The sequence below is a fragment of the Geotrypetes seraphini genome, chromosome 4, assembly GCF_902459505.1.
Source record: "Geotrypetes seraphini chromosome 4, aGeoSer1.1, whole genome shotgun sequence".
Classification (NCBI taxonomy): domain Eukaryota; kingdom Metazoa; phylum Chordata; class Amphibia; order Gymnophiona; family Dermophiidae; genus Geotrypetes; species Geotrypetes seraphini.
In genome coordinates, this window is record NC_047087.1 from 181,358,985 (window position 1) to 181,383,942 (window position 24,958).

At 42.1% G+C, this 24,958-nt stretch overlaps 1 protein-coding gene across 15 annotated transcripts in view; it reads right to left on the reverse strand.

Moving 5' to 3' along the window:
• Positions 1–4,525: 4,525 nt before the first annotated feature.
• The window catches only part of PAX2 (paired box 2), a 371,803-nt gene continuing 351,370 nt past the window's right edge, over positions 4,526–24,958 (reverse strand). For 8 of the 15 annotated variants that reach the window (XM_033942589.1, XM_033942601.1, XM_033942593.1 and 5 more), the window contains 3 exons: positions 23,019–23,120; positions 10,199–10,294; positions 4,526–5,570 (listed from right to left, as the gene is read on the reverse strand). In XM_033942589.1, the coding sequence (XP_033798480.1) occupies positions 5,449–5,570; positions 10,199–10,294; positions 23,019–23,120 (320 nt within the window). In that variant the 3' untranslated portion in view covers positions 4,526–5,448. Of the gene's footprint in view, positions 5,590–10,198; positions 10,295–23,018; positions 23,121–24,958 lie in introns of all 15 variants that reach the window. The other 7 variants (XM_033942597.1, XM_033942592.1, XM_033942598.1 and 4 more) reach the window with 3 other exon arrangements.

Genomic DNA, 24,958 nt, shown 5'->3' on the forward strand with positions numbered 1-24,958 from the left:
TGCTAATGAGTCGAATGTGTGATCATGAATTTACATCTCTAATATTCAGCTTTTTCATCACATTTTTCCTGCTGTTCCCTACTTTACTGTTTAGATTCTCCTAAAATGGACCACACTGGAAAAAGTTTTCTCCCTTTCCACCAAATATATAAGCCAGGGCCAATAGCTTCCTGCATGCCATCATGGGATATGGCCTATAGGAACATGAACTGGAAGACCATGTGCGAATTTGCTTGCAAATTTGCCAGTGACTTTGAACATAAAAATATTTAATATGGGGCCTGTGATTTTGAACATAAAAATATTTACTATCCAAATGAACCTTTCCTAGAGTTTAGCAAACTTTGCAGAGTGTGATTTGATGCACTGCCTTACTGTGGTTACAATCAAAGTGGTTTACATATTACATATAGTTACTTATTTTGTACTTGAGTTAATGGAGAGTTAAGTGACTTGCCCAGAATCACAAGGAGCTGAAGTGGGACTTGAACCCAGTCCCCGTTGTTCTCGGGCTGCTACACTAGGCAATGGTTTACTCCTCAGTGTGGTATATGCACCTTCTGAGTTCACTGGTTACTAGAATGACAGCTGTCATTCCTTAACATCCAGTGGCTTTAACTTCTGCTACTTAAGACTATTATGATTTTAATGGGAAGCAAAATACAGCATGCAAAGTAACGTGCTATGAAAAAAAAATATATGCATGTACATCTCATGAATGTTTCAGATGGTCATCCTGAAAACCAGACTTATATGGAGTCATAAGGATGGGATGTAGGAAGCACAGCTTGAAAGGTGGCAATATTAGTTTCTTCCTCTCTCTCGGGTTGTTACACTAGCCTCTACATCCATCTTGCAGCAAGTTGCTTCAAGCCCTAACCTTTAACATATAAGAAACGGGGCTATGAACTTGACGAGCAAAGCCATACGTGATTAAAAATGCCCACCTTCTTACAAATCCCTTACCACTCCTAAGCAAACCCTCTCCAGAGGAAGCTGGATATTAAATGTTGCCCTCTCTTTTTCCTTTGTACTTGGAAAAGAATGGGACCTTTCTTTTAAAAGACTCCCTGCTTCCCTGAGCCTGCCAGGTGCAACAGAAATATTTGCATTTAATCTGCTAGCGCTCTGTAGCTACTCAAACCTCCCTACAGCTGGAGATACTTACAGGAATACTACAAAGACTACATGACAGGGGAGGGTTCAAATGTGTGTTGAAGCATGGGCTGAATTCTAGACAGAAATGCTCTTGGTGTTCTTTTTACAAGAACACTGATAGCTGTCTGGGAATGGAAGCTTCTGAAGTATTTTTCAATATTTATTAATTAGTATTTTTATACCACTTACAGCCTAAGTGGTTTACATTCAGGTACTCAAGCACTTTTCCCTATCTGTCCTGGCAGGCTCACACTCTATCTAATGTACCAGGGTCACAAGGCGCAGCGAGGGATTTGAACCCACAACCTCAGGGTGCTGAGGCTGTAGCTCTAACCACTAAACACACAAGTAAGAGTCATGAAAAACTCTTCTTTAACTGGGGATGTTTAGAATTTATTCTATAACAGAGCCAAAGCTCTCAGGTCCTATTACAGAATACTATCATAACCCAGTATCAGCATGCCTTACATGTAGATGTCTGCATGTACTTCAGCCTTGGAGCCGGAGTGAGTGAAGGCATCTAAGTGCAAGCAGGGACACTTTCAGTACTCTGTAAGTTATATGCATAAGTGGAAGCTCTGTGTATGTCCTGTCCGTGCTCTGCCATTGTGTACAGGCCTTTGCAAATATGTGCTATGTAAGTTCAATGGATATTTGCAGAATAGCATTTAGGCAGCATATTGGCACATAGGTGCATCTGTCATTATTCTAAACATTCAGAGGTATCACCCTCGGGATGTATGTTAAAGCAACAATTCCTTGAGGATCGGCACCAAGTTCATCTGATCAAAAATAGATGATATACAAACATTATTAGATTTTATAATTCTAAAAAAAAAAAGTGAATTATAAGATTAGAAGATATGTTCACTTTTTTTTAGAATTATAAAATGTTATAATGTTTGCATATTATCTATTTTTGATCAGATGAAGAGCTTGGTGCTGATCCTCACTGAGGGCAATACCTCTGAAGGTCATTTGAATGTACCACTATTGTACATTTTGAAAATTTTATGTGCGTATAATTATACGGCAATGAGTTATATACCTGCTTGAATATATTTTGTGCCTTTATAGCGTCTAAACATTTACATGCATAATGCATGCATACATGTAAGCACCTACTTTACAAAATTGCTCTTATCGTGCAAATGGAGCACAAAAAAGCACTAAGGGCTAAGTATGGAATTGTCAGAAATTTTTTATCGATGGATCTTATCTTGCAAACCACGTGAAGCACAATTCTATAAACTGGGCGCCCACATTTAGCTTCCCCTTGTGCGCATAAATGTTTAGAATACTAGGACCAATACTAAATATATACTTTCCTGTGAAAGTTTCAGCACTATTTTGTAATGGGGCGCACATGTAACATAGCCTGTAAATGCACGAACAGTGTATACATGGTTCGGAAGGGGTGTGGGGGGCGGGGAGGGATTGGCTCTCACAGAGTATTGTAAGCTACACATCTCTGGTGGTGGTGGTGGGGGGGGTTGTCTCTCACTTACAGAGTACTGTAAGCTACACGTCCCTGTTGTATTTACGTGCCCATTAAAGTCAGATACATAAATGTTAGGCACATCGATACTGGATTACGTTGGTATTTTGTAACGAAACCTGTGTGCCTATGTTCCATTACAGATTAGTCTTCTATTGTGCATCTAGATGGAGGCCTCCAGGTGTAGAATTGTCCCCATATTGATTATCAGCAAGCTACAAAAAAGGCTGGTGGTACTTTATAAACTGTTCTTAAAAATTCACCCTTATACAAATGATTAGTCTATAAGATGTTATCAGCTTCTTTTGCCATTCCTGTTGCCATGGGAAGACTAATGTGGCCACCCCTTTGGAAGTTTTCATCCCCAGTCAAATGATCCTTGCCAAGAGATTTCCATTTAGAGAAGAACCACCTTGAGCTTCTAAAATAATTTTCTGTGTGCAGCGGCTGGATGTTGAAAGAAATGGTTGGTAAGCTAGGAGCTTAGCAGATATGACCTGGAAGTCAGATCAGGTAGATAGGGAAACAGCAAGTGTGACTTTCCGCCCTAAAAGTCTCTACCAGCTGGAAAAAGAATTCTTTAGCTTGCAGATGCCCATGTAATGGGAGATGACTCTTTCAGTCCTGAAGACCCTCTTTAATCTAATTGTCTATAAACCCTTATTCCCCAAGGCCCTGATTCTATAAAGGTCACCTAAAGTTAGACACCGATATTGGCGCCTATTAATAGGCTTACAGTGCTGATATTGGCACTCAACACCTCACAATTGGCTTTAATTGGACTTAATTGAAAGTTAGGCGCCTAACTCGAAAAACTTGATTCTATAAAAAATAGGTACCTAACTCAAAGCACCTACAGTAAAAGTAGGCATGGTTAGGGGTGGATCGTGGGTGTTTTCTTTGAGTTAGGCACCTCTTTGTGAATTAGGTGCCGTTAGGCTTCGATATCGGCACCTAACCTTTAGGCCAACTTTATAGAATCAGGTCCCTTGTGTCTAGATGAAACTGTTATTACCAGCGTTCTATTAAAAGATGATCTATCAATTGTTATATAAAATAAGAGAGCATTGTTTATTTTTCCACAGCGAATTTTATGAGCATGAAAGACTTTGTTTTGTCTAAAGGGTGGAATGGGGTTAGGGGTGTTCCTGTGGTAGGACAGAATAAAGAATGGGTATTTATCTTTACACTGTTGGGAGGTGGATCTTTCATCAGTATAGATTCTCTATGGAACCCCGAGTCACTACAGATAGCAAGAGAAACCAAAAAGTACTCTCAATATAATTTAATTCCTCCTTGGTGATGTGTCTCTCTTTCCTGATAGTTTGCTGTAAGAAATCACTCTAGAAACATTGCTACTAACTACAGTGATGCAATTCCACTCCGCAGAAGTAGTCAGAGTGACATGCCTACCTTTTGTTAAGTGAGAATGCGGAGACTGACGTGGCTGTTTCTAAGCTTGGTAGCATCTAATGAGCAATTATTTGTACTGTGTAGGGAAAGGAGATGTAACTGAAATCAGACAATTCTTACACTCTTACATTCCGCCATTGGCCTGGCAAGAACAAGCCAATTGTAAACCTGAACCTTGGCCCACGTTAAGTGCCGCATTTTCCTTTTCTTTCCATTTTTTTTTTTTTGCTCATACTTGACAAAAATGTTCAATGTCACACATAAATATTTCTGATTTCCTTCCTCCCTCCCTCCCCTCCTCTCCTCTCCCTCCCCCTGGCTGTGTATTATCCATATTGCTTCTTTCAAGGAACAGCCTAGGATGCTGTCCTGTCCTCTACAATCACTTTCAAGCAGTAGTGCAAAACAGGGGAGGGAGAAGAGCAAATGTGACAGGCAAATACTGCCAGAATTGTCTTTGATCTGAGGGTTTCTTCATTTCTTTTTCGTAGAAAATTGTTCATTTTTTTTTTTACAGATCTTCATGATAAAGCATAAAAATGGAGTATATTTATACATATATATATATATTTATATATTTCTTAATTATTACTTTTTCTCTTTAGTAGTCGGTTGACATCATTAGTCCTCCTGTCTTGTAGTTGTTGGCTTTTTTTTTGTTTTCTTTTTCTAAAAATCTCTGAGTTGATTGTGTTTCACAGGAATTATTTTGCCCTCCCCAGGAGATGGCATGATGTACTGTGAGGCAGTTTACCAACAGCATAAAGAATGCAAGTGGGAGATGGTAGACCAAAGGAAAGTAGGATGGGAAGAAAATGATTAAAAAAAACCCATCAAGAGACCAGAAAGGGATTTTTGATGACATCCTTTTTTCTTTTTTTTTTTTTTTTCCTTTTCATGCTTCCCTTCCACACACACAAAAGAAAGTTTATTTGTACTGTCTGACGTTGTGTGGTCACGAAGATTACTGTTTTTCATAAGATGAGATATTAAATCATAAACAAAAAACCAAAACAACACAGAATTCCCTTTTTTCCCTCAAAGGGTCTGCTCTTTTTGCTGGCTGCATATGTTGTATTGTGGTCCTCTCTGGATGAAATTTTCCATTGCTTTTGGAATTTTGAGTTTTGCCCTTCACATGGCAGCAAGTTGAGGTGAGGCTTTATCTGGATCTTCGATTAACAGTTTGAAGGACTCCATCAGAGGAAGATGAACTGATCTGCTATCCAGGCGCTCTACTTGGAACCAGCTAATGATGAAGCAGCTGAGGAGTACCTTTAACTGTTGATGCTTTAGGGTTACAATTGGGAGGAGGTGGGTGAGGCTTCAGAAGAGAAGGAGTGCTGCGATCTTCATCCCACTCATATGGAGAAAGTTGCTCAGACAGGTACAATATGGAGGCCTAAGTTGTCACCCTGCAGTTTCATGTGGTTTCCATGGTAACTAGTGGCGGTCATAGGCAGTGGCAGCAGTGGGAGGTGCGGAGCCCCTGGATGTGGCACTATAATAATAAGGGGAACCTGAAAGTTAACACAGGAGAAAAATGGACTGGTTGAAAGGACAAACAGTAAAAAAAAAAGGAAAGAAAAAAATAGAAGAAAAGGTTTTGTGATGTGAAATATCTAGGGCCAGAGCCAGCTGGAGAAACAAGGAAGCTAATTTATTTTGTTGGACAAACACACACATTGATTGTACTACACACCCTGTGGGATTTTGTAAATAGTGTGAAAAGCACTTCATCTCATGCAGTATAGACTGCAGATGAACTGCTAAGAAAAAAAAATTTGATTTCACAGTGAAAACATTAGGGATTGTGAGGCCTTTTTTTTTTTTTTTTTTTTTTTTACTAAAGTATAGGAAGTTTCTGCACTTAAAAGGAATGTTATGAATATGAGTTACTTTAAGTTGGGTTATCACCAGTCAGGTATTTTAGCAAGGGGAATCTGCGCTAAAATAGCCTGACTTGTGGTAAAGTAACCCAACTTAACAGTATCCCACTTTGATAACATTCTCTCCTTACTATGCTTTATCAGCAATTCTTAGAGGGGACGTGATCAAGATGGGATATTGTTAAGTTGGATTATATTTGTACAGGGTCCCATTCTATGCATACCTGCATACCTTTCCAGTGGGATTGATAAGCCTTTTGGATTTATGGGGGCTTTTTGCTAAAATGTTAAGCAGTTAGAGCATGAGCACAGTAGTGGCTAGCATGATAGCACATATTAATTCATATGCTGTTGTAGGGGCAGGAAGTGGGTCCAGATGGGTGAAGAATAGACAAGGACTGAACGTTGCAGTTAGCATACAACACTATCACAGTAAGGTCCGGATTCTCTAACTGGCGCTATTGTCAGCTGCCATCTTAAAAGAGGCCACCGATCGCGTGCCATTCATGCAACGGCGTCGGTTAGAGAATCGCGTCTCCAGCAAAGGTAGGCGCCAGAAATGTAGGCCGGGGTTTTCCAGGCCTACATGTCTAGCGCCTAACTTTGATGTGAATTGCATCTCCATAGGAGCTTTATGGCACCTATTGCCACATCCGACATTAGCCACGCCTATAGTGATGCTAGGTACCGTAAAGCACCTACAGAGGTGTGATTATGGTGCCAAATTTTTGGACACCTTGAAAATCAGTGAAAAACGTTGTTTAAATGGCATTTTTCACTGAACTTTGGCGCCTATAAAAATGGTGCCGTTTAGAGAATCCGGGCCTGAGTGCATCTGTGCTAACCCCCAGATTTTGTAAAGATTGCTGCACATCTCAATTGAATAACAAGCCAATATTGGTCGCTGTACCTTAAGAAGGATATGGCGATACTCGAGAGGGTTCAGAGGAGAGCGACACGTCTGATAAAAGGTATGGAAAACCTTTCATGCGCTGAGAGATTGGAAAAACTGGGACTCTTTACCCTGGAGAAGAGGAGACTTAGAGGGGATATGATAGAGACTTACAAGATCATGAAGAGCATAGAGAGAGTAGAGAGGGACAGATTCTTCAAACTTTCGAAAAATAAAAGAACAAGAGAGCATTCGGAAAAGTTGAAAGGGGACAGATTCAAAACGAATTCCAGGAAATTCTTTACCCAACGTGTGGTGGACACCTGGAATGCGCTTCCAGAAGACGTAATAGGGCAGAGTATGGTACTGGGGTTCAAGAAAGGATTGGACAATTTCCTGCTGGAAAAGGGGATAGAAGGGTATAGATAGAGGATTACTGCACAGGTCCTGGACCTGTTTGGCCGCCACGTGAGCGGACTGCTGGGCATGATGGACCTCAGGTCTGACCCAGCGGAGGCATTGCTTATGTTTTTATGTTCTTAATAATAGAATGCTATCAATTAACTGCTGGCACTAATTGCCATAAATTGGGCATTGCACATGCATCCTGCTGCGGCCTATTCTAACACTGCGTGCACAAAACCTTTAATGCACAATCCAAAAGGGGGCATGGCTATGGGAGATTCATGTAGGTCAAGGGCATGTGTGCAGTATTAAAAACACTGGGTGATTTGTGTCTAACTTGCACACCAGGATTTACACCAGGTTTCGGTTGGCGTGAATTCTCATGACCAAAGTTGGGCACGGAATTTGGGGTTAAGTGCTATTATATAAAGAGCAGAGATGACCAAATAGAGTCCAAAAGCTCAGCTTAAGTATAAAAAAATAAATACAACCAATATTTATTAATAGTCCTGATACCGTGTTTCCCCCCCAAATAACACAGTGTCATATTAATTTTGGGTCCAAAAAATGCAATAGGGCTTATTTTCAGGGGTGTCTTATTTTTTCATGTACAACAATCATCTCTCTCTTCCTCTCCTCTATCCCAATTCTTCCTCTTTCTTTTATTCCCCCTCCCATGTGCAGCATATTTCCTCCTCCCTCCCATCCCCCTGTGCAGCAGAACCCCACCGACCCTCCCACTGTGACACCGATATACCTTCACAGCCTCCAAAAACAGCAGCGGCAGCAGCGCTCTGAACAGGCTGCTTCGTGGCCTTCCTGGCCGGGTCCTTTCCCCTATCGCATTACTGATGATGTCATCAGTGATGTGGCAGAGGGAAGGTCCCGGCAGGGAAGGCCGCGAAGTAGCCTGTTCAGAGCGCTGCTGCCGCCGCTGTTTTTAGAGGCCATGGAGTGGAGGTATGTCAGGTCTCACTGGGGGTTGCTGAATTGACGAGTCCGATTTTTTTTATGATGAATCAGGCAGCACTAGTGGCAGGGATGGAGTCGGGGAGTGTCGGGGACATTTGGGAAGGGCTTCAGGAATCGATTTTAACTAGGGCTTATTTTGGAGGTAAGGATTATATTAGGAGCATCTTTAAAAATCATGCTAGGGCTTATTTTCAGGATCAGTCTTATTTTCGGGGAAGCACAATTAAAAAATACTGGACCCGGCACAGGCCGTGTTTCAGCACATCTGCCTGGATCAGGAATCCATAATTTATTTTGAGCAAATCACACAATGGATTGAACAGAATGGGTGAGTACACATGAACTAAAATGTGCTCACATCCAGTAAACGGAAGTCACGGCGCCTTGCTGTGACTCAGCATTGTGGTATCATATGACATATGCACTGAAACATGGCCCATATTGGAACGCCTTTTAAAGAATACCAGAGTGCTGATTTTCCCTGATGCCTAATTTTCAGCACCATTTACTGAAACTGGTCTTAAATGTGAATACATCTAACAGTAAATAATTTTTCGGTGCAGTTAAACTTTGTGGGAATATACTGGGCATGCCTTTAACGTTACCGGACAAGGATTTGCATTTACTACATATGTAATACATGATAAGTGCAAAACTTTACTACACTTTAGTAAAAAGGCCCCTTCATGTTGTGGCATTTTTAGGGATGAAGGACTATTTCTGAACCCACTTCTTACCGATACAGGCAAGGATCTTCAAAGATTCTTGAGAATAGGAGATGACTATGCTGTTGGGTTAGGGAGGCAGGGATGAAGAATCTGACCACTATTCCCTGTGTCCATGGAGAATTAATTTGGATACAGCTGTGGCATAGGGAAAAATTGTATTTCTGGCATTTGGGCTAGATTATAGCTTCTTTTCTATAAATAACATGGGGTCCCTTTTAGTAAAGTTGCAGCATAAGTGGCCTTACTGTACCCTTTATGCGGGTCTTTTCTATGCTCTAAGGCCACTTTTGCTGTATCTGGGAAATGGATGATTTTCTCATTTTCTGAATTAATGGCCACACATTAATTTTGTCATTAGCACATGGCCACTGAAAAAAACTTACTGCGTGAGTCCCCACTACTACGTATTGTGTAGGTGGTAAGGGTCCCCATGCTAATCAATTAGACATGGATTCTCTAAATGGTACCATTATCGGTGGCAGCCTTTAAAGCAGCCACCGATCGCATGTCGATCATGTTACGGCGCCATTTAGAGAATCACGTAATTTGGCAAAGGTAGGTGCCGGAAATGTAGATCAGGGTTTTCAAGGCCTACATTTCCGGCGTCTAGCTTTGACATGAATTGCACTTACATTGGCACTTTATGGTGCCTAACGCCCCTTCTGGTGTTAGCCACGCCTATAGAGGCGTTAGACCATAGGTTCCCAACTTTTTTTGAATCAGAACCCACTTTTTCAGTGAATAATTTGATAGTGACCCCCCCCTTGGGTAAACTATATTGTACATACTTCCGTTCAATGTCTGCTTCCCTCTCTCTCCCCTCCTCACTTCCCTTCAGCGTCTGTTACTCTTGCCCCCCTCTCCCAGGAAAAAAAAACTTTTTTTTTTTTTAAAATCTTTATTCAATTTTAATACTTTCACTAAGTGAATGTGTGCACATGCAAATTGGAAAATTTACCATGAGACGCCATTGTACGTCTCGCAGTAAGCCTTTCTAATATGCGCTAAGCGCACACATGTGCTTAACTGCAGTTTAGTAAAAAGGATCCCATAGTTTGCATTATATGCTGCATTTGCAGCAAAATTGACAGAGGAAGGGAAAATGCCTTTTACCTAGGTAAGTTGTGAAGAAAAAGTTTTATGTGGCAAAATCTAATAAACAAAACAAAGGACACACATCTGTGGAAGTACAGTTTAACTAGCAGAACAGGTGGGGGCTGAAAAACACCTGCAGAGTACTCACTTAGTAATGCTGGGTTACTAAATCGCCAGGCTTCATTGTAAGTTGTGTATTGAGGGTGACTGTAAGGATTGCCCGAAAATTCACTTCCTAGAAAACCAATAATAGGAAATAAAGAGAATAAATCAAGTTGTTCATTGTATGCATACAGGTAGGTTGTTTTTTTTTTTATAACCCCTAGAACCCATAGGAGCAGAATGGAAGCAAACTCATAGTTCAGTTCACAAGGATGACAAAGTTCTCAGCCCAACCAAGATGAGAATGACGTGGCTATGGTTCAATCAATGATCTGAAACAATGTCAAAACATAGAATTTTATTTCTGCAAATTGTCACTTCATGAAATAAGATAACACTCTTTTCAGCTACAGTGGCAAAATAATTCTCAAGATTTAGAAGTTGGTTGGTTGGGCTGAGAACTTTTCAGCACCCCTTCGTAATTTGGAACCATGTCATAAAAAAGCTTAAAAGCTATCATTAATACCTTAAAAGTGCACCTTTTTCTTATTGGAAACCAATGCACATCTGGGCCAAGACTTGTCAATAATCTAATTGCAGCATTTTGTACCCTTTGCAAACCATGAAGATTTTTGTCTGGTAGCCCAAAAAACAGTCCATCACAATAATTCATACATGACAAAACAAAAGTATACAACAACTGTGCAAAATCATCTTCAGAAATATATATCAAAGTTTTTTCAACTGACCTAAATAATAAAATGAAGTAGACACCAATTGTGATATAGGATTAGTTAATGGGGGAGTGTGTGGTGCAGTGGTTAGAGCTACTGCCTTAGCACCCTGAGGTTGTGAGTTCAAATCCCTTACTGCTTCTTATGACCCTGGGTAAGTCACTTAATCCCCTCATTGCCCCAGGTAGACTAGATCAAATTTGAGCCCACCGGGACAGATAGGGAAATATGATAAAGTACCTGAATGTAAACCACTTAGGGCATACATGGTATATAAATAATTAAATAAATATAAGATCAACACCTGAATGCCAAACTTGATTTTGGGGTGCTAAAGTTGTTGTTTCTCAATTAAAGGATGGACTGGCAGACAATTATCCCTGTGCACCCACAATAATTCTCTTTTGGAAGAATTTAACTGCACTTTGTTGAAAGCCATCCAATTTTTGCTTTCTATCAAACATATCTTCAATTTCTCCAATTGTATGTCACGATCAAAACCTAGTGGAACATAGAGCTGGATATCATTAGCAAATGAGTGGATATGAGTTCCATATGCCAAAGCAATTTTAATAACTGGTGTAATATATAAATTAAAGAGCAATGGAGATAACAATGATCCTTGAGGAACTCCATAATTTAATACCTTAGGTTCTGACAGTCTGGAATTTATCAAAACAGTTTGTAATCTCTCTGATCTAAAAAAGACTTAAACCACAACAATACAGTACTACAAATTCCTAGTCAAGACAATCAATATAACAAAATGTCACGGTCATTCTATTGTGTCGAAAGCTGCACTCAGATCTAACAAAACAAGTAACACATCATTCCCTTTATCCATGTTCATCAATTATATCAAACAAAACTGATTTGGTACTATGGAACCTCCTGAAACCTGATTGATAAACAGATAATGTGTTCTGCTTATCAACAAATTGAAGTAATTGAGTTAAAACCACTTTCTCAATCTTAGATATGAAGGGCCGCTGAAAAGTTCTCAGCCCAACCAAGAAGAGAATGATGTGGAGCCATGAAACTTACAAATTATTCCACACTTTTCATTTCAATGAAGCAAATGAATCTAGCAAATAGGCAGAAGTATAGGGAAACCAAGCCATTGTGACATCACCAATGAAGCTGGCTCTTGGGCACCTTTGGAATGAGGCATTATGACATCACAATATAAGGGGCCGCTGAAAAGTTCTCAGCCCAACCAAGATGAGAATGATTTGGAGCCATGAAACTTACAAGTTATTTCATACTTTTCACCTCAATGATATGAAATGAAACGAAAAGTGTCAAGGAAAGTGTGGAATAACTTATAAGTTTCACGGATCCACATCATTCTCTTTTTGGTTGAGCTGAGAATGTTTCAGCGGCCCCCCCTTGTATAAATGGCAAATTTGAAACTGGTATAAAATTGCCAGGCACATTTGAGTTTTAATGTAGATAAAATGCAATGTATATACATAATTTATACAGTATCCCCTAGATTCAGTATATAGTGCTGAGATTTTGAAAATTAATTAGCTTACAAGCCAATTAATTGATGTTAACAATCACTGCAGTTAATTGGCAGTAATTGTCATTTTTGTGTGCATGTTATTCTGTAAGATTAGGTGCCTAAGGAAGCCGTTAAGGAAGCCTTTTAAAATGCATGAAGGTTACCAGCCAAGACTAGTTCTAATGGCCAGTAACCACAGGCACTTGAGATCTATAGTTTCTTTTCAATATCGTTTACATAGACCCTCTCAATCTCACATGGGCCTATATTTTAGGAGTTATTAGTAAATTAGCATTTTACATGTGAACATGGGTTATAAAAATTAACCCTTTAGCTCCCTCATTCTATAACAGGTCACTTAAATTTAAGCCCCATTTATAAGATATTGTCATTCTTGTAGGTAAGAGTGCCCTCATATGTGTAAATACATAGTAACATAGTAAAGACCTGAATGGTCCATCCAGTCTGCCCATAAGTTATAACCATTAAAAAATACATGATTAGATTAACTTGTCTTTTCTTTGATATTTCTGGGCCGTAGACTGTAAAGTCTGGTATTGTCCTAGGTTCCAAATGCTGAAGTTGCCGTCCAAGCTCACTCCTGCCTATCCAACCATCCTGTTGTTTGCAAGTGTGGCCAGTAACATTCTCATGTTCTATATTAGTGGAGTTCCCATTGATGCCCACCCCAGCCCAATCTACACCGAATCACCATATATGGAACACAGACTGTGCAGGTCTGTCCAATACTGGAATTAGTACTTTACCTTACATCCTTCATTTTCAAATTAGAGATCCTCTATTTTTATCCTACGCTATTTTGAATTCCATCACTGTTTTCCTCTCCACCACTTCCCTCGGGAGGGCATTACAGGCATCTAACACCCTCTCTGTGAAGAAGAATTTCCTAACATTGCTCCCTCCCCCTGCTCCCCTTCCTCCCTGTAACCTCAAATTATGCCCTCTATTTTTACCATTTTTTCTTCTCTGGAAAAGATTTGGTTTTACAGTATATTAATGCCTTTCAAGTATTTAATCGTCTGAATCATGTCTCCCCTGTCCCTCCTCTCCTCCAGAGTCTGGGTCTTCCAGTCTCTTCTCATACTACTTTTTGTTCAAACCCCTTACCATTTTTATTGCCTCCCTCTGGACCGCTTCAAGTCTTTTTATATCCTTTGCCAGATACGGCCTCCAAAACTGAACACAATACTCCAAGTGCAGCCTCACCAATGACCTATACAGGGGCATCAACACCTCCCTTCTTCTGCTGGTTACTTCTCTTTCTATACAGCCTAGCATCCTTCTGGCTATAGCCACCAACTTATCACACTGTTTAGATGCCTTTAGATCCTCAGACACAATCACCCCAAGGTCCTGTTCTCCATCTGTACTTATCAGCCTCTCACCTCCCATCACATACGATTCCCTCTGATTTCTACCTCCAAAATGCATCACTCTACACTTCTTCGCATTGAATATTAGTTGCCAAATCCTAGACCATTCTTCTAACTTTTGCAGATCCTTTTTCATGTTTTCAACTCCCTCCTCAGTGTCCACTCTGTTACAAATCTTGGTATCATCCGCAAAAAGGCTAACCTTACCTTCTAACTTTTCAGCAATATCACTTACAAACATATTGAACAGAATCGGTCCCAGCGCCGATCCTTGAGGCACTCCACTACTCATCTGACCCTCCTCTGAGCGAATTCCATTTACCACTACCTTCTGGTGTCCGTCAACTAGTTTCTAATCCAGTGCACCACTTTGGGCCCTAACTTCAACCCACAGAGTTTGTTTAAGAGCCTCCTATGAGAAACCGTGCCAAAGGCTTTGCTGAAATCTAAGTAAATTACATCTAGCACACGTTCTTGATCCAATTCTCTGGTCACCCAATCAAAGAATTCAATCAGATTTGTTTGGCACGATTTACCTTTAGTAAACTCAAGTTGCCTCAGATCTTGTAATCCATTAGCTTCTAAGAATTTCACTATCCTTTCCTTCAGGAAAGTTTTCATTATTTTTCCAATAACTGAAGTGAGGCTTACTGGCAGTAATGTGCCTAAGTTGAGTTCTATAATTACACTCTAAAATGGATTAATAAGTGTCAGGGTGGGTGTTCCCAGGAGAGAGGCATGGGCGGGGCATACGCGGGGAAGACACTTATACACTTAACTTACAGAACACTATAAATTACACACATAAATGTTGCATTTAGCTACTAACTTGACTGTGAGCCATAGACCTGTCATAAAAGTTGACGCCCAAATGTAGACACGTTGATGCTGTCAATTATATTCTATAAAATCCAATTCCATGCATAAGTGCCATTATAGAATAAGCTCAATACCCAATTAATTTTGGCACCTAAATAGTGCACCCTGTTTTACAATTGCCTCCTAGGCGGTGACCATAGTCCATGTTGTGACCAGTCAGACACGATGCCTGCCAAGGTCCCTGTTAAGGCAGAGAGGAAAGTAAAGCAGAAATCCAGAAAGGGAAGTTCCAAGGTCCCTCCTGATCCTGAGCATAGTAATTTCCCAGTTGACCACCAGGGGGAGCCCAAAATCTCTAAGAAGTCACTAGGCAGATATCCAGGTCACCACCGGGGGAGCCCAAGAGCTGTGCAAGCACCTGCTGACTCAGCCAGATCAGGGCGTGTCCCTTTGCTAGAAAAGTCAGCAGTTTGGGAGACGCAGGCAGGCAAGTTAGGGAGAAGGATCAGGTTTCGCTCCCAGGATGACCCCCCTGGTTCAGGCAGTGGTGATACCAGTACACCTATGGAGGTAATTGAGGCTGGAGACACCTTGGATCTGCAGGACATTGAAGAAGAAACTCTGATGGATTTTCAAGGGAGCTTGCCTGAGGAGTTCTTTGAGGATCCTGAACCAATGCAGGTTGGACTTACTGCTAGGTGCTAAGGATCTATCACTGTGAGTTTTGTTTGAACTGTCTGTTTTTTGAACCCTGCAGTTTTGTGTTGGAATATGAGAAGCTAAGAGTGTTTATTTTTGGGGTGAGGTTTGCTAACACCCTGGGAGGGAATTTTTGATAGCTGTTTGAAAAGCTGTTTAGGAAAGGCAAACCTGGGACACTCTTATTTTCCCAGCAGTGCTCCAAAGGCTGCTGGAGGCTTCTGTTTTGGGAACTGTGAACTGTGCACATAACAGAACAGAGAACTTTATTGTTGGTAGCATAATCTGCTTGGGAGCAGGCTGAGGGCTCATCAAGCCAATAAGCTCTGAGGAGAGCCAAAAGCTCAGGGACATTATTATTCTTTGAAAGAAACCTGGGCTACTATTTTGTTTTGGTATTTTGTTTTTGCTTTATGATTCTTTTTGCAAAGATCATTATCCATTTTGCTGGTGCCATTCTTGACTTTATTTTGGGAGTAAAACTTATATTATTGTACAACTGTGGTTGTGTTTTTGCTGTGTTCCTCTGAATACTCCAATCCTGCAGGGTGACTCCAGTCCGGGTCACACGTCAGTGCAATTCTTATGTTTAACCGCTAGGGTTGTTGCTGAGTCCCGATCTCGGGCTGCACAGTGGTAACAATGTGTATTCAGCATGGCCAGAGTATGAAAAAATGAGATCATTGCCCGCTTTGAACATTGACCTGGGTGTTGCACACTTCTAATATGTTTATGATGAGACTTTTAATATGTTGTCTGCACAGTCTTCTACCCGACAAAATGCAGATCAAACTATTTCTCATGCAGTTTTGAAGAATCATGTCACTGCAATAACAAATAGTAAATGTCCCTTTCCATTAGCACTCTCCTCCTTCCTTCTATCCCCAACCACTAAGGGTGACCCCCCCTCCCCCCCACACCCAGCAGTTGATATTCATTTCACTTGAGACAAAATGCCTTGGCAGTCAGAACAAGGAAACAGAAAAAGAGCATTATTGGCTCTGACTATACAAGGGAAAGTAAGTTGGAGAGAAATGAAAGAGATAATGGTATAAACTGAGCAAGGAAAAAAAGATGAAAGGAAGATAAAAAGGAGAGGACCAAGGAAACCAAGAAAAAAAAACCACTGAGAGAACACATGGAGCCACATAAGATTTCATACCACTGAAGCAATTATTTGACTCTTGCTTTCACTTCCTTCTCATCCAACAGAGAGACATTCTGATATTTCAAGATTTCCCCGCCCCCTCTTCTTTTTGTGTTGTGACCCTAAACTGTTTACAGTGATCCCAGACTACAGGTTAAGTAGAGGAGAAAGAGTGACTTCAGAACAGATGTAGGGAGTGTGTGCGTATGTGAGAGCTGGGGGGGAGGGGGGTGCAAGGTAGGACAGCGACCACTGGAAAGTGTTTATTGACGAGGAGTGAAAGCATGCATGCAGCAGGATAATGAGCTTTTGAGCTCAACTGTGACCAAGAAGAACTGAGCTATCTCCTTCCCCGATCACTAATGAAACAAGTGTAATTTGCTCATCAGCATTGAATTTTGTTTAACTACTCCCCACTCCCCGCACCCTCCCGCTAGCCCTCTGCAGCAGCTTGTTCTCTGCAGAAGACTTCTCGTTGTTTTTCACAAATACATTTCCTGCCTGATGACCCACATCTTTTCACCCCGGAATTCCCTGTAGGGAGCACCTATGAAACCAGAGACCCCCAAGCAACACGGAAGATACTGAAAAGCAGAGCAATTATTAATCATTCTACAATTCAGATAAGAAACTCTTCTACTGTTCACAGATCTGGAACATCCATGGATTTTCCAGTCTTATTCTGTACAAGGGCTTCTTCCAGTGTGATCATCCATAGCTGGTATGGACATCACAGTCTTCCAGTCAGGTGATCCTCCAACCAACCAACAAAACAAGGGAGTAACTGCTCAGGCTGAGGAGAGAAAAGGATTGCAACACGGCTTCTTCATAGATGCAGAGGTGAAAAGCGATATTGTAATAGCAAAAGAGAAATGCGTACCGCATAGTTTTAGAGAACAAGTGCTAATCCAGGGATTATAGCACAGATAGGCATACACAGCACTGTACAATAACATATTTAATAGGCAGTCCCTTCTCAGTAGAGCTTACATACAGTGATTAGAGCAGTAGGCAGAGAACCAGAGAAGTGAGAGTTCAAATTCCATTGGTACTCCTTGTGATCTTAGGCAAGTCATTTAACCCTCCACTGCCTCAGGTACCAACTTGGGCCTGATATTCAAAATGATTTAAAGCTCCCGTTGAGTGGTTTGGGAGGGGATATTCAGGGGCACTTACTTGGGTAATCCTGCTGAATGTAAAGGAGATATGGATTTCATATATTGCCTTTCCGTGCTGCAACCAATGCAGTTTACAGGTATTTTTCTCTCTCTCTAAGTGGGTTTACAGTCTAAGATTTTTCTACCTGAGGCAATGGAGGGTGGTGACTTGCCCAGGGTCACAAGGAACTGCAGTAGGACTTAAACCAGATTTCCCAAGTTCTCAGCCCACGTTGTTAACCATTAGGCCACTTCTGCACTCTATATTGAATACCTGAATAAATTCATGTAAACTGTTCTGAGCTCCCGTGGGAGAACGGTATAGAAAATTGAATGAATGAATAAATAAATAAATATCGCACCTCAGCTGACTTTTCTCTACAGTGAAGAGCCCTAACCTCTTTAGCTTTTCTCATAGGGAAGTCGTCACATCCCCTTTATCATTTTCAATGTCCTTCTCTTTACCTTTTCTGATTCTGCTGTATTTTTTTGAGATGAGGGGACCAGAATTGCGCACAATATTTGAAGTCTGCTCACCCCATGGAATGATTCAAAGGCTCCCGGTTCACTCCAGAGTCCTCTTTAAATGTGCCTGTTTAGCTTTCAAGATCCTACATGGCATCCTCCCTCCCGTTATCCCACTCTTCTGGAACTCCTCTAACCCTAATTCCACTAGATCCTCCCAAAAACTGAAACTATCATTCCCCTCTGCAAAAGGTATATCCCGCGTAGGAAAACTAGGAACATCCCTCCCCTTTAAAACCACAGAACTCTGGAACAACCTCACATCCCCGCTCAGAATTTCAAGCTCCCTTCAATTCTTCCGCAAACACCTGAAAACTTGGCTCTTTTCAAAAATCTAACACCTCCTGCTCTTTGGTACCCTGTCCATCTTTAACTTCCTAGCTCCTTTCCTATAACCCTTCATTTTAGCTCCTTTTCAATCTACCACAATGACCAAGGTTCTCAAATTCAAAGACACAAACTTCCAAAACATGGGAGACTTCGTTAACCAGGCACTACAAAGCCAAGCAGACACCGACAGCGTGGAAGAAATGTGGTCAACTCTGAAAGCCACCATACAGGAAGCAACAAACCACTATGTTAAATCAGTAAGCAAACGGAGTAGGAACAACAAGCCACAGTGGTTCTCTACGGAGATCTCGGACATCATCAAAGAGAAGAAAAAAGCATTCATCTCTTACAAACAATCAGGGACACAGGACTCTAGAGTAGAATATCTGGCCAAGTCAAGGGCCGTCAAAGCAGCAGTTAGGGAGGCCAAATTCCGCATGGAGGAGTCTCTAGCAAAGAACATCCAGAAAGGAGATAAATCTTTCTTCAGGTATATCAGTGACAGAAATAAGAACTCGGGCGGGATAGTACGTCTCAGAAAACCAGACGGAGACTATGTAGAAACGGCCTCGGAAAAAGCCCAACTGTTAAATAAATACTTCTGCTCAGTCTTCACCCGCGAGGTGCCGGGAACTGGCCCTCAGTCACAGACAAGGGTTAAATCAGTTGACCCGTTTAGTAATTTCGAGTTTACACCCAGCAGCGTGTATTGCGAGCTGTCAAAAATCAAGGTCAACAAGGCAATGGGGCCTGACAACTTACACCCTAGGGTGCTCAGGGAGTTGGGTGATGTCCTAGCAGAACCGCTATCCGCGCTCTTCAATCTCTCCCTTAGTACAGGTAACGTCCCGATGGACTGGAAGACAGCTAACGTCATTCCACTCCACAAGAAAGGCTCCAAGATGGAGATGGCAAATTACAGACCAGTGAGTCTCACATCAATAGTGAGCAAACTAATGGAAACCCTAATCAAACACCAATTGGATAGAATCATGGACGAGGAGAATCTACGGGATCCCCGCCAACATGGATTTACTAAGGGGAGATCCTGCCAATCCAACCTGATCAGCTTTTTTGACTGGGTGACGAGGAAGCTGGATGCTGGTGAGTCCCTGGACATCATCTACCTGGATTTCAGCAAAGCATTTGATAGCGTACCACACCGCAGGTTGCTAAGCAAGATGAGTTCTTTAGGTTTGGGCGACACATTGACAAATTGGGTTGGGAACTGGCTTGGAGGTAGGCTTCAGAGGGTAGTGGTGAATGGCACCCCCTCCGAAATGTCAGAGGTGATAAGTGGAGTGCCACAGGGCTCTGTCCTGGGCCCGATCTTGTTCAACATCTACATAAGAGACTTGACAGAAGGGCTCCGAGGAAGAATAACATTATTCGCCGATGATGCCAAGCTAAGCGATGTAGTAAACAAGAGCACAATAGACAATAATTCAATGGCAGACGATATGATGCATGACCTACTTCTACTGGAGCACTGGTCTAGGTCCTGGCAACTCAGTTTCAATGCCAAAAAATGCAAAGTCATGCACCTGGGAAGCTGAAATCCATGCAGGATTTACACCCTAAATGGCGAGATCTTGACAAAAACTGAAGCAGAAAGAGACTTAGGGGTGATTGTCAGGGAAGACATGAAGTCTGCAAATCAAGCTGAGCAAGCTTCATCCAAAGCAAGGCAAATCATGGGTTGCATACGCAGGAGTTAGGTCAGCCGTAAACCTGAAGTCATTATGCCACTGTATAGATCCATGGTGAGACCGCACCTGGAGTACTGTGTGCAATTTTGGAAGCCACATTACCGCAAGGATGTGCTGAGACTGGAATCGGTCCAGAGAATGGCCACCAGGATGGTCTCGGGACTCAAGGAGCTCCCATACGAGGAGCGGTTAGGGAAGTTGCAGCTCTACTCACTCGAGGAACGTAGAGAGAGGGGAGATATGATCGAGACGTTCAAGTACCTCACAGGTCGCATCGAGGTGGAAGAGGATATCTTCTTTTTCAAGGGTCCGGCGGCAACAAGGGGGCATCAGTGGAAAATCAGGGGCAGGAAACTGCACGGTGACACTAGGAAGTTCTTCTTCACCGAAACAGTGGTTGATTGCTGGAAGAGTCTTCCACTTCAGGTTATTGAGGCCAGCAGCGTGCCAGATTTTAAGGCCAGATGGGACAGACATGTGGGATCTATCCGCAAAGATAGATAGGGAGGGTCATTGGAGTGGGCATTCTTGATGGGCCGTGGCCCTTATCTGCCATCTATTTCTATGTTTCTATGTAACCCTGTAAACCGTGCCGAGCTCTACGCTTGTGGAGATGGCGCGGTATACAAACCTAAGGTTTAGTTTAGTTTAGTTTAGTATAATAGTCTAAGTTCTGTTTTCCATTCCTTTCTTAACAATTCCTAACATTCTATTTGCTTTATTTTTCACTGTTGCACACCGAGCAGAGGGTTTTAACGTATCATCAACAATGACCCTAATGTGCGACCTTGCATCAAGTAGCTCTCCTCTGACTGCCACAGAATTCGCTAGTTAGTGCTGGGGTAGTCCAGGAGTGGAGTCTGGGCAGAGGTAGGAGAAATGTGAGCACAAGTGATAATGGAAGCTACTGCATAGCTGAGCAGGCAGTAGGAATGCTTAAATATGTAGTCCTAACTTTGCTCAGTTAGCTAAGCGGGTGTGGCACCGAGTATCAGCCATATCTATCATAACTTCTGAGAATCACCAAAGACCCAGTTATTTTAGTACCCACATAGGGTCTGGTGCTGAATATTCAGGTCTATTTTAATTAACTAATTAATTTATTTTTTGTATTTACATACCACTTATAGTCTAAGTGGTTTACGTTCAGGTACTTGAGCATTTTTCCCTATCTGTTCTGGCAGACTCGCATTCTATCTGTGAAGCCATCCGCGCAGCGCGCAGTAGCAGCGAAAAGGGCCAATAGGATGCTAGGAATGATTAAGAAGGGGATCACAAACAGATTGGAGAAGGTTATCATGCCACTGTACTGGGCCATGGTGGGCTCCCACCTGGAATACTGCGTCCAACATTGGTCGCTGTACATGAAAAAGGACATAGCACTACTTGAAAGGGTCCAGAGAAGAGCGATAAAAATGGTTTAGGGATTGGAGGAGTTGCCGTACAATGAGAGACTAGAGAAACTGGGCCTCTTCTCCCTTGAAAAGAGAAGACTGAGAGGGACATGATCGAAACATTCAAGATAATGAAGGGAATAGACTTAGTAGATACAGACAGGTTGTTCACCCTCTCCAAGATAGAGAGAACGAGAGGGCACTCTCTAAAGTTAGAAGGGGATAGATTCTGTACAACATAAGGAAGTTCTTCTTCACCCAGAGAGTGGTAGAAATCTGGAATGCTCTTCCAGAGGCTGTTATAGGGGAAAGCACCCTCCAGGGATTCAAGACAAGGTTAGACAAGTTCCTGCTGAACCAGAACGTGTGTAGGTAAGGCTAGACTCAAATAGGGCACTGATCTTTGACCTAAGGGCTGCCGCATGAGTGGACTGCTGGGCACTATGGACCACTGGTCTGACCCAGCAGCGGCAATTGTTATGTTCTTGTGTACCTGGGCCATTAAGTGACTTGCTCAATGTCACAAGGAGCAGCATGGGATTTGAACCCACAACCTTAGGGCACTGAGGCTGTATCTAACCACTGTGCCACACACTCTCCCCTAGTGCTGGTTAGTGTTTAAAGAAACACTGACTGCTGCCAGCTGAATATTGACCTTTAGACTGTAACTTCTGAGGAAAGGGAAATATCTACCATATCCGAATGTAACTCATCTTGACCTACCACTACTAATAATAAGAGGCACCATTGTTCCCTTAAAAGAAAGCTTTCTAGTATACCTTGGGCCATACTGAGACTGCAGGAGGCAGCTTGGCTACCTCCTGTGGCCCATGGCAATTCCATCTCAATTGAGGCATCTCCCAGCAAGTAGGCATAGATTGACTTAGACACATTCATTTAGGCCAATAAAACCCTGGCCTAAATGGCTTTGCGCCTAAGGATTCAACGTCTACTGGAGCCTAAGTTTGCTTAGGTGCCCGTAGGCATGATTCTATAAACGGCGCCTAGCCAAAGGTTGATAATTATGCCAAACAGCACCTAGGTGGACACTGTTTATTTAATCAGGCCCACAGTGCTCAACACAGTCATTTACGCCAGGTCAATGGCAGGTCAGTGTACCTAGGGGCTTCCTATCACATGTGCAGCTTACAGAATTCTATAAATTATGAACATAATCTGGAAACATATCTCCCATATCTGCACCCCTTTCCATTGATGCACTAATGCACTTATACGCTATTTTATAGAATGGCCTATACTGCACATATTTTATATATTTAAAAAATTTATATCCCACAAGTAGATTCATAAAACAGTTGACAATAAGCTTCTACCCTGAAATAGGTAGGTACTAATTATCTCAGCATTTACATGCCTATGATATGCATTACTACACAAGTACAGTTATAGAAATGGCCTGAAAGGGTTCGTGTGAACTTGTGTTGACCTACCAGGTACCATTCCTGCGAGAGTTGAGGTTGGATAGCTGCCTTGTCCTGTAGGGGGCACATGAGGTGGATAACCTGGAAGGGTTGTACTTGCCATGTCCCGACCTAAAAAATCAGGAAAGCCAAAAACAAAAAGAGAGACATTGGAACTCCAGATATTAGTACCCTTCACCTTTGTTTATCCCCTTTTTATCAGGTAATGAGCTTTTAGGTGGGGTTTTTTTTTAATGACTAACAACATAATTTGATTGGAAATGCAAACCACAAGCAAAATGATTTTGAATTACTATATCTATTTTTAATAAAATCCATATGTTTAAATGGAATATGTTTAGGGATTTTTAGAATATGTTGCAATGGATGGTTTACTCTGGATTCATTTCAGTAATACAAGTAGGGGAGTGTCTTTCCCATCACCACTGCCCTAGCTCCAACCTCCTTAATTGGGGTTATTGCTAGGGATTCATGAAGCTTGTATTTTTGTTCTTTCTCTCCTTTGGAAAACACGCTTGTGTGCTCTAGCTCCCAGAAAATGTAAGCAGCAATAGCTGTCTGCTTTTGGATAGTGCTAGTGGAATAAGGCCAAAGGGAAGGTTGGTTTGCTGTTCATTATGATTGTGTTTCAATGGACAAAAGTGGTGGTTTTTAAACCATACCTTGGGCTACCCCAGCCAGATGGGTTTTCAGGATATCCACCAAAAATATGCATGAGACAGATTTGCATGCACGACTCCAGGGGTTCCCAAAGTCCCTCCTTGAGGGCCGAATCCAGTCGGGTTTTCAGGATTTTCCCAATGAATATGCATGAGATCTATGTGCATGCACTGCTTTCAATGCATATTCATTGGGGAAATCCTGAAAACCCGATTGGATTCGGCCCTCAAGGAGGGACTTGGGGACCCCTGCACTACTCAGTGATGTAGTAAGGAAGGGGGGGAACTCTGGGCACCATCTTTACAGAGGGAGCCAGCACCTCTCCTCCTCTTCAACCCCCTCCCATGTACCTCTTTGAAAGTTCACCCGTGCGAGCAATATCTTCTACTTGCCACTCATGCTAGCCTTGGCTCCCTTCTGATGTCAATTCCTGGTTGCAGGACCAGGACGCAACATCAGAAGGGTGCCGAGGCCGGCGTGAGCAGCAGATGGAAGATGCTGCTTGTGCTGGTGAACATTTCAAGAGGTATGCGGAAGTGGGGGGCGCTCAAGCGGCAGGGAAGAGTGTGTGGGGGGGGGGCGCATGGCATGATGATGCTGGGTGCCACCGCCCCAGATGCCAACCTCTCTCGGTAAGCCACTGACTACTTCCATTGTACACAAACAGAGCTCATGCTTATTCATTGTTGATATCCTGAAAACAAGACTGGCTAGGGCTATATCAAGGACTAGGAAGAGAAACAGCAGACTAAAGTCATGTCAGATGCAGGATACCCAAACCAAACAAGCCCAAATCTTTGTGACTCTTTCCTGTTTGGTGATTTTTTTTTTTTTTTTTTCATGATAACTTTGTCTGTGCTGACCACTAAAGACTATTCCATCCAGGGTCCAGGGAGAGGGTGACATGTCTCTGGGACAACTGGATACAAAGATTAATGTGTTGTCCTTTCCTTCTCCTTAAGATGTTATTGAATCAGTAATCTCAATGCTCAGGACAATTATAATTGTTGATTCAGGGGGTCAGGGCATTGACTGAAACTCTAGGAGCAAATAGATGACTCAATATATAGACTGAGCTGGTGGCCCTCCATCCTAGGTCAGGGTTCAGTTTCATTGATGGAGCCCTGTGACCTTAGAGAAAAAAGAAAAGAAGCAAACTAAAATAGTGAGGATCTCCTACTAGAGCAGTAAGGGGAGCTGCTTCTATAGTTTGCTGCTAAGGTCCTTGATGTGATGCCAGAGTAGGGATGGGCAACTCCGGTCCTCGAGAGCCAGAATCCAGTCGAGTT